Source organism: Sinocyclocheilus rhinocerous, unplaced genomic scaffold (genome assembly GCF_001515625.1).
Source record: "Sinocyclocheilus rhinocerous isolate Xijiao unplaced genomic scaffold, SAMN03320098_v1.1 scaffold263, whole genome shotgun sequence".
Lineage (NCBI taxonomy): Eukaryota > Metazoa > Chordata > Actinopteri > Cypriniformes > Cyprinidae > Sinocyclocheilus > Sinocyclocheilus rhinocerous.
Genome location: NW_015645086.1, coordinates 3,003,263 through 3,016,772, shown reverse-complemented (window position 1 = coordinate 3,016,772; position 13,510 = coordinate 3,003,263). Strand labels below are relative to the sequence as shown.

At 37.4% G+C, this 13,510-nt stretch overlaps 1 protein-coding gene across 2 annotated transcripts in view; it reads left to right on the top strand.

The window, feature by feature from the left end:
• The window catches only part of LOC107705743 (sterile alpha motif domain-containing protein 10-like), a 67,046-nt gene extending 54,231 nt beyond the window's left edge, over positions 1-12,815 (top strand). For both annotated transcript variants that reach the window (XM_016509197.1, XM_016509196.1), the window contains exons 4-5: positions 2,975-3,115; positions 11,978-12,815. In XM_016509197.1, the coding sequence (XP_016364683.1) occupies positions 2,975-3,115; positions 11,978-12,000 (164 nt within the window). In that variant the 3' untranslated portion in view covers positions 12,001-12,815. The remainder of the gene's footprint in view (positions 1-2,974; positions 3,116-11,977) is intronic.
• Positions 12,816-13,510: the final 695 nt, after the last annotated feature.

Here is a 13,510-nt window from a genome sequence, read left to right as displayed (position 1 = left end):
GATGTCTCGCACCATCTGTACACCAGAAGCATGCTGTGTGGTGTGACACAACACGAGGAGATTGTGACGGTATAATCAACGAGTCTCTCTGCCTCGCAATTGTAGCGTCATTGTGCACTTGCTGTGTAGATAATCATCCTTGATTATCATGGCAACAGTCCAAGCTAATATGTTTCTGCAGCTCTTCAGCACCCCCTGCTGGTCTGGAGCCCAGCAGGCCTGAATACAACCCAGGCTCATTGGAAAAACATGCCTGTGATGACATTTCTGCAAAATGATAGGTAGCTTCTTGGACATTCTGGACAACCAAGGTGAAATGTCCAGTTACTGACGCTAAAAGCATGTTCAGTTTTATTTAAAAGAGATGAACCAGAATCTGACAACGACTTATTATATATGTATCTCAGCAGTTCAGAAGTTCAGTGTCTACTATTTGAACACTATGTGTTTAAAAATAATATAGGATCTACACTAAACCCGAACCTAAACCTAACCTATAGTGTTAATAAAAGGAAACGGCATTTTAGCTTGCTTTTACATGTTTTCAAGCTCTTTTATCATGACTTATGATTCACCGGACTCATATTTGAGGACTTGCAACTCTGGACTCCTAAATCTAATGCTGTACCGGGTGCGCTACTGAGCAAGTGTACGTCATCAGAAAAGCCACACATATGGAGCTGCTTATGTGATGCAAACTTCAAAATGTTTGTTTACAAATCATGCACTATGGTAAAAGTGTTTTGAGGTCATGACATAGTACTGTGCAAGGAACTGCATGAAAATAACTATTTATTAATTGATAATCTGACCCCTGTAATCATAATTTGTGAGAAAAGGAATAAGTTGTTGCTGTTTTACTGCCACTGGTGTTCATTGCAGATGAAAACTGCAGTGAATTGTATTTTTTTTTGCAAATATTTAGGTAGCTGCAATGAGCCTACAGTATGTTGTCCAGATATATACAGTATGGAGGCCCTTACAAAACTTCCTGATTAAATTTAAAATGTCAACAAAGAAAAGATAACTACACGTCATTCTATTTCTAGCTGACTTGAAAGATAGTCAACCTTTCTGCCTCTAACCACTGACTAACCGAGATGAGTCATTTTGATCACCATGTCTGAACTTCTAGAAGTTTCTGTAACCGAATCTCACTTATGAGAAAGTAATTAAACGCCAGGTGGTGGTTTCTCTCAGGGGACAGCTCATGAAGTTCTGTAAACGATCTGTAAAACTGTAATCATCACCATCCAATCCCTGAACCCCCAAACCACACTGCACTCATCTCTCCAATTCCACTACGTCATCAGAGAAATAGCCACAGCCAGCTGTTATTAAGGTCATTATGTTTCATTTACGGAGGGGAATAGCTGTCCAGCGCTTATGTTTCTGGACACACACCACACAAATCAATACACTCATCCAAGGTCACAAAATGGGCCTTACGTAACCCGACTTCATTAGTAATCATTACACAAAGCAAAATGTGCGAAAATTTGAACACATTTATTAATGTGGCCTAAAATAGACTCTCGTTACGTAAACTGTATGTGTGGCGTTCTTGTGAGGGAGTGCCTGTGTACTTGCCAGGTTAGAATGAGGATGGATGATTATATTCTAAGAGAGAATGAGATGATTTATGAGTCTAATTAGAGTGAGCGCATTCGGGGCAAATGACAGTAAATTCCCCTGCTTTGTGATGTTTTTTGAAGGACAGGACTCTAGTGGTAGGACAGTGAGGTACGTGTGTAGGCTTTATGCCGTCTGTCTGTCTGACTGCTGAGGTAAATAAACTCTTTGTTCCAGAACTAGTATGTTGCCTTGCTGTCTAATTCCTATAGGATGCTTTACACATTTTAATTTTAATTAGTTTTTATTATTATTATTTAGACCTTTTTCATTAGAATTTTTTTTCAATTTTTTTTTATAAATGTTTATCTCAACCTTACTATTTTATTTTGTGATTTGTACTGTTGTCATTTGTCTTATTTAATGTATTTTGTTAATTTCCTAATGTTTTAAAATTATTCTGACCTGTGACACTTTGAGCTGCAGTTTATGTTTGAAAGGTGGCATACAAATAAATGGTATTATTATTTAAATTTGATTTAGTTTATTTGTTTATTTTTGTATACTTACCATTTCTCTCCAGTACATCTGCCAACTTGGATTGATTTTTTTTTTCTCCACAAAGCTTATAATACTCTATTTTGGAATTGTCATATCCATAAAATATACATGCAGTTCTGCTTTTAGAATTTAGCATATTAGTACAGTTTGTATATTATTTTGGCCAGTGAATATGCTTTTTTTAATTAGAACATTCTAATTAGACTGAGATGTTTTTACAATATTTTTTGTAAATATTTACATTTTTTAATTATTTTTTTCCTTAACCTATTTTTTTCCTTTTGTTGCTTTTTAAAGTTGTTCTTTGTCTTATGTATTTTGTTAATTTCCTGTATTTTTTGTAATTATTCTTACACTTTTTTTATTTGTTATAAATTGCACAATCAATTATAATAAATTGTACAATATATAATTTTGTTTATTATTATTATTTTATATAGTCGACATTCTCTCAATTGTGTATGCTACCTTTGGGGGATTTTTTTCACAGAGCTTTTAACAATGTATTGCCTCATCCACAAAGGATATATTGGCCAAAATGAGGTGTCTTGGAAAGCAGCAAAGCTAAAATTGTACTACAAAAGGGGAAAGTCTTATTACATCTCTGGTTACTGGTTACATATTCAGAAATACTTTTTCTTGGGTTGTCTTGTTCTGTTGGCAAGACTTGTGACATTAATTTGATGGTTTCTGTGGGGATTTAAACAAATGTAAACCAATTCCACACTACTGATCAAATTTTCTCTGGATAAAATCCTTTTCTGTTCTGTCTTGCTATTTTACAAAGCTGGCATTGACTTTTTAAACTGTCATTCATCCTGTCCCTCACACACTTTTTCAGGTCGTGCCCTGTTGCGGTTGAATGGAGAGAAGCTGGAGAGGATGGGTATAATCCAAGAGACACTGAGACAGGAAGTCTTGCAGCAGGTCCTGCAACTACAGGTCAGAGAGGAAGTGCGTAACCTACAGTTGCTCAGTAGAGGTGAGAGGTCAACACCTGAAACACACACAACCTCATCTGCTATGAAGTTATCCATTATTGCTGCAGTTGACTAGCATGGCCCATGTGGGACAGAGATTCATTCAAAGATTGGGGGGGGGGTTAATGAATATTTAGCCATTATAATATTATTTGTAATCATAATAATAATAATATATACGTATTGTATGAATATACTATCATATAATATGTAGCGTTTGGACCAATCAGACACACAATTGTTAATTAGATTTAACAAATCAACTTAATTAGACTGAACAATGTTTTTGGTATTTTCATTTAATCATATAATATAATATAATTCTATACAGTTGTATATTCAGTAATTGTATTTTGCTGAATTGTTTTTTTCCAATTATGTGTGTCAGAAGAATATAATATGATATATGATATGATATGATAATATAATATTCGAGGACCAGAAATCACTGTTGTATAATAAAACATATCCTTATTTTATATATTCATATCCTATTAGGTATTAGGTTTTTTGGGATAAAAGTTTTTCTTGGATACAAAAGTTGTAAGTTTCTCTTTTTTAAAACCTCACTTAAATACAACTTTACAAGTTTCAAAGGACAACCTGGAGACACAAAGTGTGAGGGTCTCCTCGGAGCAGACACGTCCTCTGAACTCCCGCCTCAGCAAGTGTCAAAGCCCAATGTACCCCATATTAACAAGGAAAGGGAATTAGAGACCACTTAAACGCTGTGTCAGGGAATTCTACCAACAGCTTAGGGGGCAAATTTAATTTAACAATTCACTAAGTCCTGGTCTCTGTGCTATGATAAAGGAATCTAATTGAACCACCCAGTGGAAAAATCCTCACCTGAGGTTCAAGCAGAGGACCTGGATGAGGGTTCAAACAGATGAAGGGTGTTCGAGAGCGAAGGACGGTCAAATAAAAGTGCCGTCAATGCTGATTAGTTTGTTTCTGATAGTTGGCGTCACCTGTCAGAGCGTGTTAAGTCTGGCTCCTGGGGACTGTTAGGCACGGCTGGAGGACACAGCTTATCTGAGTTTATTCTTAGATGCGTCTCTCAGCCAGCAGGGTCTCCACTAGACGTCTAAACAGAGGCCATCTATAGCAGCCTGTCGTATTTGATTCAGTTGGCGTGAATGAAAATATTAAATATTGATTGGGTGAAAAATGAGAAAACCAGTCTGACCATAGAAGGGTCTTGATCAGTGTTTTGGATAAAGTTGATGTAGAAGAACTGAAGTGGCAAGGGTTTTTGGTGTTAAGCATGTTGATGAAGAAGGGTTTTGTGTTTCTGTTTAACTTAGAAATGTAAGGGTCAAACGTGTCAATTCTGTCATCATTTACTCACCCTCATGTTGTTACAAAACTGTATGAGTTTCTGCTGTTAAATAGAAAAAGAAACTGTTTGTGATTCTATTGCATTCAGGGCCGGATTTACACTTAGGCATTCTAGGCACGTGCCTATGCTTGCTCGTCCAGGGGGGGCCCAAACACAATGAAGAGATATATCATATTTTTGTTATACTATGGGATATCTACAACAGTAAAAGAACCAAAACCCCAGAAGACATTGAGCAAATAAATATAACAAACAATAGGGTAAAAATGACAAACTATTTCCATGTCTTCAACCTTTTTTATGTACGGAAATCACGCTTTCTTTCTCCCGTTCTCTCTCACACACGCACACATTGACACTCGCGCACACACGCGGAGACGCAGACAGAAACCTGTCATCATTGATGCGGCAGACATCAATAAAAGAGTTTCACAGCTGAAAAGCTACATTAGACTGCATTAATAACTGCGTTAGCCTGCATATCAATGGCTCAAGCCTCTGTTATTAGCTCTAAAATGACGTTTTGGAATTTGCAACGGAAGGTTTGGGATAGGGCACGTTAAAAAATGAGCTAGTTCAACACCCAATTCTCAAACAAATTTGAATTCTCAAACAAATTAAGAACCTACATTTGATTTTTATTGACTGAACGCAAGCGCTTATTGCGATAGAAAACACTGTAACGGTTTCCACTGATTAAGAAATATTTTTGTTTGCTTGGGTGGTAATATTAGGCCTAACATATTAATATTATATTAATTATATTAATATATAAGGGGGGCCCAAAAATTTGTTTTGCCTATGTCACGAAAAGAGGTAAATCCGGCCCTGATTGCATTCAATGACAGGAAATGGTTACTGGGCAAATTTGACAGCCAGAAACATTATTCTGCTTCACATAACTCTGTTTTAACATGTAATATGATCTGAATGATTTTTTTTTTCTGGTAATTCCACAGAAAAATTACTTTGTTTTGCTAAAGATTGTGGTGTAAGCCACTCCAGTGTCTTTTACACATCCCACTTTATTCAGCCTAATTTTTATTATTATGATATCTGAGATGTGCATTTAGGTAACATTTACTCATAATGTGTTGATAAACCATAATGTGGAGAAGTGGGGTGCGGTGTGGGGGGTGGTTCGAATTTTGGGACTTTTTTTTTGAAGAAGAAGTATCTTATACTCACCAAGGCTGTATTTGTTTGAAATTGAATGGTAGATGACATCATATACTCTTAAAATTATTTCAATCATGACAACTCTCAGAATGAATTTTACCAGCATTTATTAGTAAGCATGGAATGTGCATAGGCTTGGCCTTGGCGGACTAGATCTGCTATGTTGCTGCTGCTGCTGGAGTACGGACACATCTGAAATGCACGTGAAACAGTGACTTGAATTCAGAGTGCTGCAAGGAAAATAGGGAGAACCCCGGAGCAGATCTAGGCAGGTGGTGCTGGGGAAGGTGGAGGGTTAGTAAAATCCCATGGCTCGCTGCAATGAACTGATTCATTACTAGTCAGGAATAAATAAGTTACATAGATAGGAACAAACAAATGATTGGATGAGCAATCGGCTTTAAGTAAACCAATCAGCTGCTCGGAAGAGATTCATGACTGAACTATATATATTTTAAAACACTTAAATTATGTATCGTTCATTTTTTATTTATTTAGGGGCCTCTTTGCTTTACCAGTACAATGGAGATTTAACAGGAAAGTGGAGCGAGAGATGGGGGAATGGGTTCAGGACACAACCCTGCTGTTTATACGTGATGAATCCATGTCTGCGTTAGCACAACAGCTCCCTTTATGTCTTGTGCAACTCACGTACCTGTGCTTCGACAAATTTGGTTTCATTCATCAGTACAAAGTATATATATCAAAGTAGTAAGGTACGATATATATCAGTGAGGGTAATAGCTTTCTGTCCCCTGCCCAATAATTTAGCGTTGTCTATTAACAATCAGCTTGATACCCATCAGAGGATTTCTGGACTGCACTTCTGCTCTTTTGCCGGTCTCTGTTAAAGCTCATAACGCTCACATGAGTGAATCTGAGGTGTAGATTGACCTTTCAGTCCAATTGCTATCTGGTATTTATCCTCTGAAATGTTGCCTCTGTACTCTTCTAAATTGCTTTGTTCTTTTGGTTCCCAGTAAGGCTAAGTAATTCTGCCCTCTTCATCCCTCGCCGAACCCTCCTCCTTCCTCACACCGAAGCAATTTAGCCGAGAGCGAGGCAGATTCTCCCAACACTTAATTGCTGTTTCTATTGAAACACCAAACCTTATTACTACCTCTTCTCCAAATTACCACCCAATCGTCTGACTGTAATAGCCTTAAACATCTCACACAAATAGAAAAGAAAAACCTGTGATCCACTGCTTCATCATAGCAAACAGTGCAATCGTTTGTTCCAGTTAACAAAACAAGTCAGTTTGCAGGCAAACATCCTTTTTTCAGTCTTATTGTCATGTTTGAGACGTCAGTAGCTCGTCATTTAGTCTCCTCATGTGTATTTAAACACTAATGTTGCGTAGATGTTTTTCCTGAAAAGGATTCATACAAATGAATGCATGATGTTTCCATGAATTTTTTACGTGTTTTATAATGCACTTTGCTTGTGCGCTATTTAGGAGTGTTGTAAAATTGAAAGGCTTTAATGTTTCATTTCACAATATGAAGATCTGGGAAAAGTCATCTTTGACGACATATCAAACTGAATATCAAATGTAAAATGATTTTTCATTAAATGAGACAGATTTGTGATACTCAGAGAAATGATAAGTCTTCACCAATTAAATGTTGATGTAGCTAACGCTGTGAACCCGACGGGAAGTCTCTGAGACTCAGCTTCATTTAGAGGAAAGCGACCCACACAAACTCCCTGAGACTTCTGCTAGCGTAATCATCTATTCTCCTCCATATGCCTGTTTCCATCAGGAGAGCATCCTGAGGCCCTTCCAAACATCTGCCACAACAAGCTACTCAATGCACGTTTTTCATCATGTTTCTTTCTCTTTTTTTAGCTTTAAAGGAAATGTTCACACAAAAATAAAACTCCTGCGTCGTTTCAGAATGTTGTGCTGGTAAATTTAATTTATTGTTAGTCATTTTGACCCAGAGAGAATTTTCTTTTTCCCCAAAATGGTAATGTTATTGCATCACTGCTTATAAATTTCTCATTATACTATATTATTACCAAATATTGGATTAAATCTTTTTGTCAGCTTCTTTTCTTTCAATTAGCACAGGTTTTGTATTTCTTGTGGGAAGTGATTGATTGCAGGCTTCATTGATCTGAGCCTCAGTTTTTGAGTGAACATTGTCAAAATTACCCACAAACATTTTTTTTTTTTTCAAAAACTGAGGTGCATAAGGTCAGATCAATGAAGCATACAATCAGTCAGTTCCAAAAAGAAAAGCAAAACCTGTGCTAATTAAAAAAAAACAAAAAGACTGAATACAAGAGTTGGTGATAATATAGCATTATGTAAGCTATTTTTTTTAAAAAGGTCAGTCATTTTTGATTGAGAACACCAAATTAGGTAAAAGATTTTCAGCACAGCACAAGGGTTAAATCAGGAAACACCTTTTCAGACTTTTCGTCTTCCTAATAGTGGGCCTTAATGGAAGCTTTGGTATATTTTGAACACTGTTCTCTACTGAAATTGGGTTGTTTTGAACTAGTGGGACACTTTCTTGTCTCTGGGGACTCTAGCCCCTTTCACACAGCAATACCAGTAAATTGCCGTAAAATTATCGGAACGACTTTACCGGTAATACAAAAATGCGCTGTTCACACAGGCAATTATGTTCTGCCTTTTTCCCGGTAAAGCACCATTAACATGTCAGTTTCAAAATACCGGTAAATTCTGTGACATCATTAACCAGAAATGACCTCTAAACGGCTGCGCCTCCCGGTGTTGTGTTTGTAAACATGGAGGGGTAAACGCGGTCTGTGTTTTTGTTGATGTTTTCATTTTTATGTCAAACGTTAACATTTATGCAGCTGTTTGCCCAAAGACATCGTATTAGACAACTTTAGACATTTCTTTGACTTCTGTAAACAGCGCAGAGTAAATGTGTCATCTGCGTCAGAATGTTATGATTGGCACAGAGTCTTACGTCAGCACGTTCCGAACTCTTACGTGCTCATACCGGTAATCTCGTTCTGCGTTCACACAGATCACATTACTGGTGATTTACTGGTAATATTACAGTTTCTCAAACCGGTAAATTGCCGGAACCGTTTTACTGGTATTTTTGAAAAGGTCCTGTTCACACATGATCACTTAATGGTAATTTACTGGTAATTTACCAGTAAAGACTGTATGTGTGAAAGGGGCTTCTCTTTGCATTCTAAATGTTTTTTTCATAGATGGACGTCTTTACCTTCACCAGTAATCAGGTGTCTTCATCAGAGGCTGTGCAGCAGATGACACATTCACCAATCATTCTGACTTTCACCAGCTTTGGCACTTTGTCATTTGATGTCACGGCAGCACAAAGCACGCCACCTGTTCCTTTCCTCAAATGCGTTTGTCTCTGATTGTCCATTGTCCAGCGATTTGAATTGTTCGTTCCATTATACTCTTATCTTTTTTTACTTTCATTTTCATATGTTCTTTCTCGTCAGATTGAACAAGACTATCATTGATTGCCCAGGCCGGAAGAAACATGTCTCTAAATTGCAATCAGCATTTTTTACAATCTCTACAAACTGATTGCATAACAAAAAATAAAAAATAAATAAATAAATCATGCAGTGTTTCCAGTATACAGCCGGCTTCTACAGTTTAATGTATTCTGGTATGATCTCATTTTGTCTAGTCCTTTTTGTTTCTGCCATTGATGAAAAGATCCTTCCTGCATTTTTCTCTGATATCACTCTCTGCTGGTGACGGATAAGAAATATAGCTCACCATGATGTTCTGGAGAGTTATGTTAATGGCTACCGCAAGACAAGCTCCACTCAAACTCTCAAACAACATCTGGACGGTCTGTCGGCGCAGCACTTCACGTATGAATGATGGTTGCTGCACATCTGAATTTTAAGAATGACTTGTTTCTGAAGCATTTTTCTAAGAAGTATACCCTAGTCAAGTTAAATTTGAACAATATTTGTGCAAATCCAAACCAGTTTTTGACTATTTTCCATAACCTACTGAGATTAATGCCTACATGGGCGGCTGTCTTCTAATGTAGCATTCTAACCGACTGACTGTTTCGAAATCCCATAGACAGCAACTGTGAGCGACACACAAATAATTTGAACAAGTAATTTAAAAAAAAATGGATCACTTCTAGAATTATGAATGGAAGAAATTGCAATGCGTAACAGGCAATACACATTGTTGTCAGGTGTATTGCTGAGGTGAAATACACTTTCAGAAAAAAATCTGCTAAAAATGTACATTTTATTTTAAGGTTGTAACAGCTTGTCAGTGGGCCAGTGCCCTCAAAGGTACATCTTTGTACCTTATTTATCCCTAAAACTTGCATAATAGTAGCTTAAGGGTACATATTACTAATCTAAGGTGCCAATATGAACCTTTTAGGAGTAGATAAGGTACAACAAGACACTGCCACACTGACAAACTGTTGTACCCCCAAAGGTAGAATTTTTATTTGTAGTGTCAACCAGTGGTCAACCAATATGCTGTCAAGCCTGCTATACCGGACAGTGTTTGGCTTTTTTTTTTTTTTTAATTATCAGCATCAGCCAATAAGTTTTCTGTTTGGCTGCTAACCATCAGAGACAGGACTTTTATTTTGACAGTGCTGAGAACCCTGCGCCTGACGCACTGGAGCTCCCATTCCCACAATCGTATAGTCTACTGTCTGAGTAGGTACTACATTAGCAACCGTTAAAAAAGCATGTTCTATATAATATGATTGAGTGTAGTGTGAATGAAATCTGGACATACTATATCCACCATGTTGGCTTTGTCACGTCACGTGTGTCAATCCACTGCCATTCACAGCTCTCCCCTGTGGCCTCATGGGATGGTAAAGTGCCCATCAAATGCATATTCCAGAATCTTCACAGGCTTATTTATGAAAATATTATTCCCATTGCACACAAACTTACCAGATCACTCAGTTAGTTATGGAGTTTACTTACTTTTTATTTGTTTTTAACAAATAGGATTAAATAATTACAGTTGCTATCTGTTTATTTTTCAGATTTATTTTTTCTGTCAAGTTCTAATTGTTTCTGTTGAAATATTATGTAAAATAAATATACATAACATGACATAAATTATGCGTTATTTACTATCGGCCACCCTGCTCTCTGGCATCGGCCATCAAAAAACCCATTATTGGCCCACCACTATATCAGACTGGCAAAGTCGCATGATTTCAGCAAATGAGGCTTCATTAGGTTGTACTGTTTCAAAATGTTTGTAATTTCAATGGTTTGATGCTATGAGACATTGATCTAAAGATGAACCCATAAACCAGTGTCTAATATATGGTTTTAATTTATATGAATTGATTTAGAGTTTTGAAAAGCTCAGTTTCTCCCATCACTCTTTTATATGGCTCTTGTCTGCCTGTGGGGATAACCAAGAACTTACCTGCCTTGTAGAGATACTTTATATAATCTAAAATATTGCATACTCAAATACTGGGCAAACTAGTTTCTTTTAATTAGTGCTCAAACTTGAACTGTATACTTTTGTATATAAATGAAATAGAGTTTGACACTCAGACACATGCTGAGTTAGGATTGTGTATAAACAAAAACTATAGAATACCCAAGACGTGTCACTCGTATAGTTTTGAATGGGGAAAAATGCAACGCTCAATATGGCTACTCTTCTTCCCCGCCTTCTGAATAAAAGAGCCAATGGCTAATCGGTAAAGTCAGCACGTCACTGCAGCTGCCGTTAGAAGTCCCGGTTGCTATAGAAACAGTCAGCGTTCAGAGACGTGTGCTAGGACTGCGCATGCGCACTGGCTGGTCTAGCCTGAAAAATACGTTTTTTTTTTTTTATGCTATTTAAACAAAAGAAACATTTATGAGACAGTTGTCAGATTTCATTGGTGATTTCAAATATGAAATGTATGAAATGTAATCGTAAGCTTAGCGAACAGTTTTGGAGAATTTGATGTTTCCCCATTCAGAGAGATAGGAGCTGCACTTGCATGCCCGAGAGGTGTTTCAAAGATGGCCGCCGAGTGAAATTACTTTCCTTAAAGGGACTTTGGTCTAAAGAAAGGCATCTGTAAAGGCTGTATAATGCTACTGCTGCCTTTGGGAACAGACTTTGCATCTGAAGTGTGCACATGATACACATTTATGAATTTCTCTCTCATAAGGCGAGCATTAGAGGGGAGAACATGAAGGTACAAAGGGATCTAATAGATAAGAAGCCAAATCCATGGATAGTGAGTAAATGTCTAACCAGAGAGGTTCTGTGATGCACATCCCTTCTCCACATGTATTTCCTGCAATCACATAAATAATGTATGCCCTTTTTCATTCTCTTGTCTCTTTTCTCTCTTCACAGCTTCCTTCGGCAACATTTCTTAGCTCGTCTATCCTTTTGGCAGCTCTCTCGACTTCCCGGCAGACACGGGAGGCCTTGTTCCAAACTGCTACAGACAGAAAGAGAGAGAGCGAATCTGCCTGGAGGTGGAGCTGTGGAGGAGACTGTTAACTCCAATTTAACAGACAGGACCGTCTTTTTATGCAGATCTGAATGGGGTTTCAAAGACTCAAATGGACAAAGTCGAACTCTAAAACTGTAATATAGTGATAAGATTCAAGTCTCACCTCATCTCTACAAAACCCAGAGCACCAACCAGAGCTCTGTCAGACAATAATGAGGATACAGATTGGATCAAGATGCTGACTTTCAAGACGTTGACTTAAAGTTGATCTCAGATCCAAATCTGAAGATGAACATTGATCTCAGATCATGTTAAGAAGCGGTTCATCTCAGCAGCCTTGATTCCCCAAGTGTTTGGATGATGTCTGACAGACCTGCTCTTTTATCACTCATTTAACATGGACGTAGATGCAATGCTGAAGAAATCCTGTTTCTACAAGTGTGGAAACAGACAATTCCTCCTCCTACCTCTCACGATAGATTGTATCATTGAATTTGCTGAGAATTAGATATAGAATATAGGGCATGCAGTTTGATTATCCAGCATCTTCCCATTCCTGACTTCAAGCTAAAGGGATGTTCACACTGACAAAAACAATGACTACATGATCTGAAGCTGGATGTTACGGACAATTTGTTTGAAAATGAACACTGAATGTCATCATTTTGCTTTTCTTCTCAGGACGTTCAAGAGCTTCGTATATTGTTCCTGCTGTTACTTTCATAAACACTCTTTAAGTTATATTCTTGATTTCATTGTCATTTTGAAATCTTGCACAAATGTAGCAGGTTTTCTCCTAATATACAAAGAATATATCAGCGTATAAATATACCTTTACTCTAGAGTATGTGTCTAGATCACTGTCACTCATAGAAGTCCCAGTTGTCCTTGTTTACAAAGCAATAATGTAAAGCGGTGCCACATGTCTGCATGGCTAGACCTGTTAGAGACTGTTTTTAAATCAGCTACCTTACAATCACAAAATTTAGTTCTGCAACATACTCTACGCAAGCAAACGTTTTTAGATTCTAGATCAATTTGGTGTTGCGTTCCAAGATGTCGCAATACATAACACACTTCAAGTACCGCCAGTTTTCTCTTTCAGGTCAACTATTGTGATGGCGGAGCTGGAGGCTGAGAGAACACCAAATAGTTGATGTTGGGTTTCGTTGGATCAGTGTGTTTAACCATGTTTGTGTTTGTTGGGTCAGTGTGAACATGGCAATTGTGTTTCCCAACATAATAAATTCAAATGCTAACTTTAAATGTTTGAAATGTTGCTGGCTGTGTGAATGAGGCTTTTGAGTAATGAGGTTCGTAATCTCCAAGAACGCAAGAAGGCATGTTAAGTATGTACTGTAGAGAGACAGTTTATTTCCTCTAGTATGATTAAGGAGCTTTTGCGGAGAGAATGTAATTCTTTCCATTTT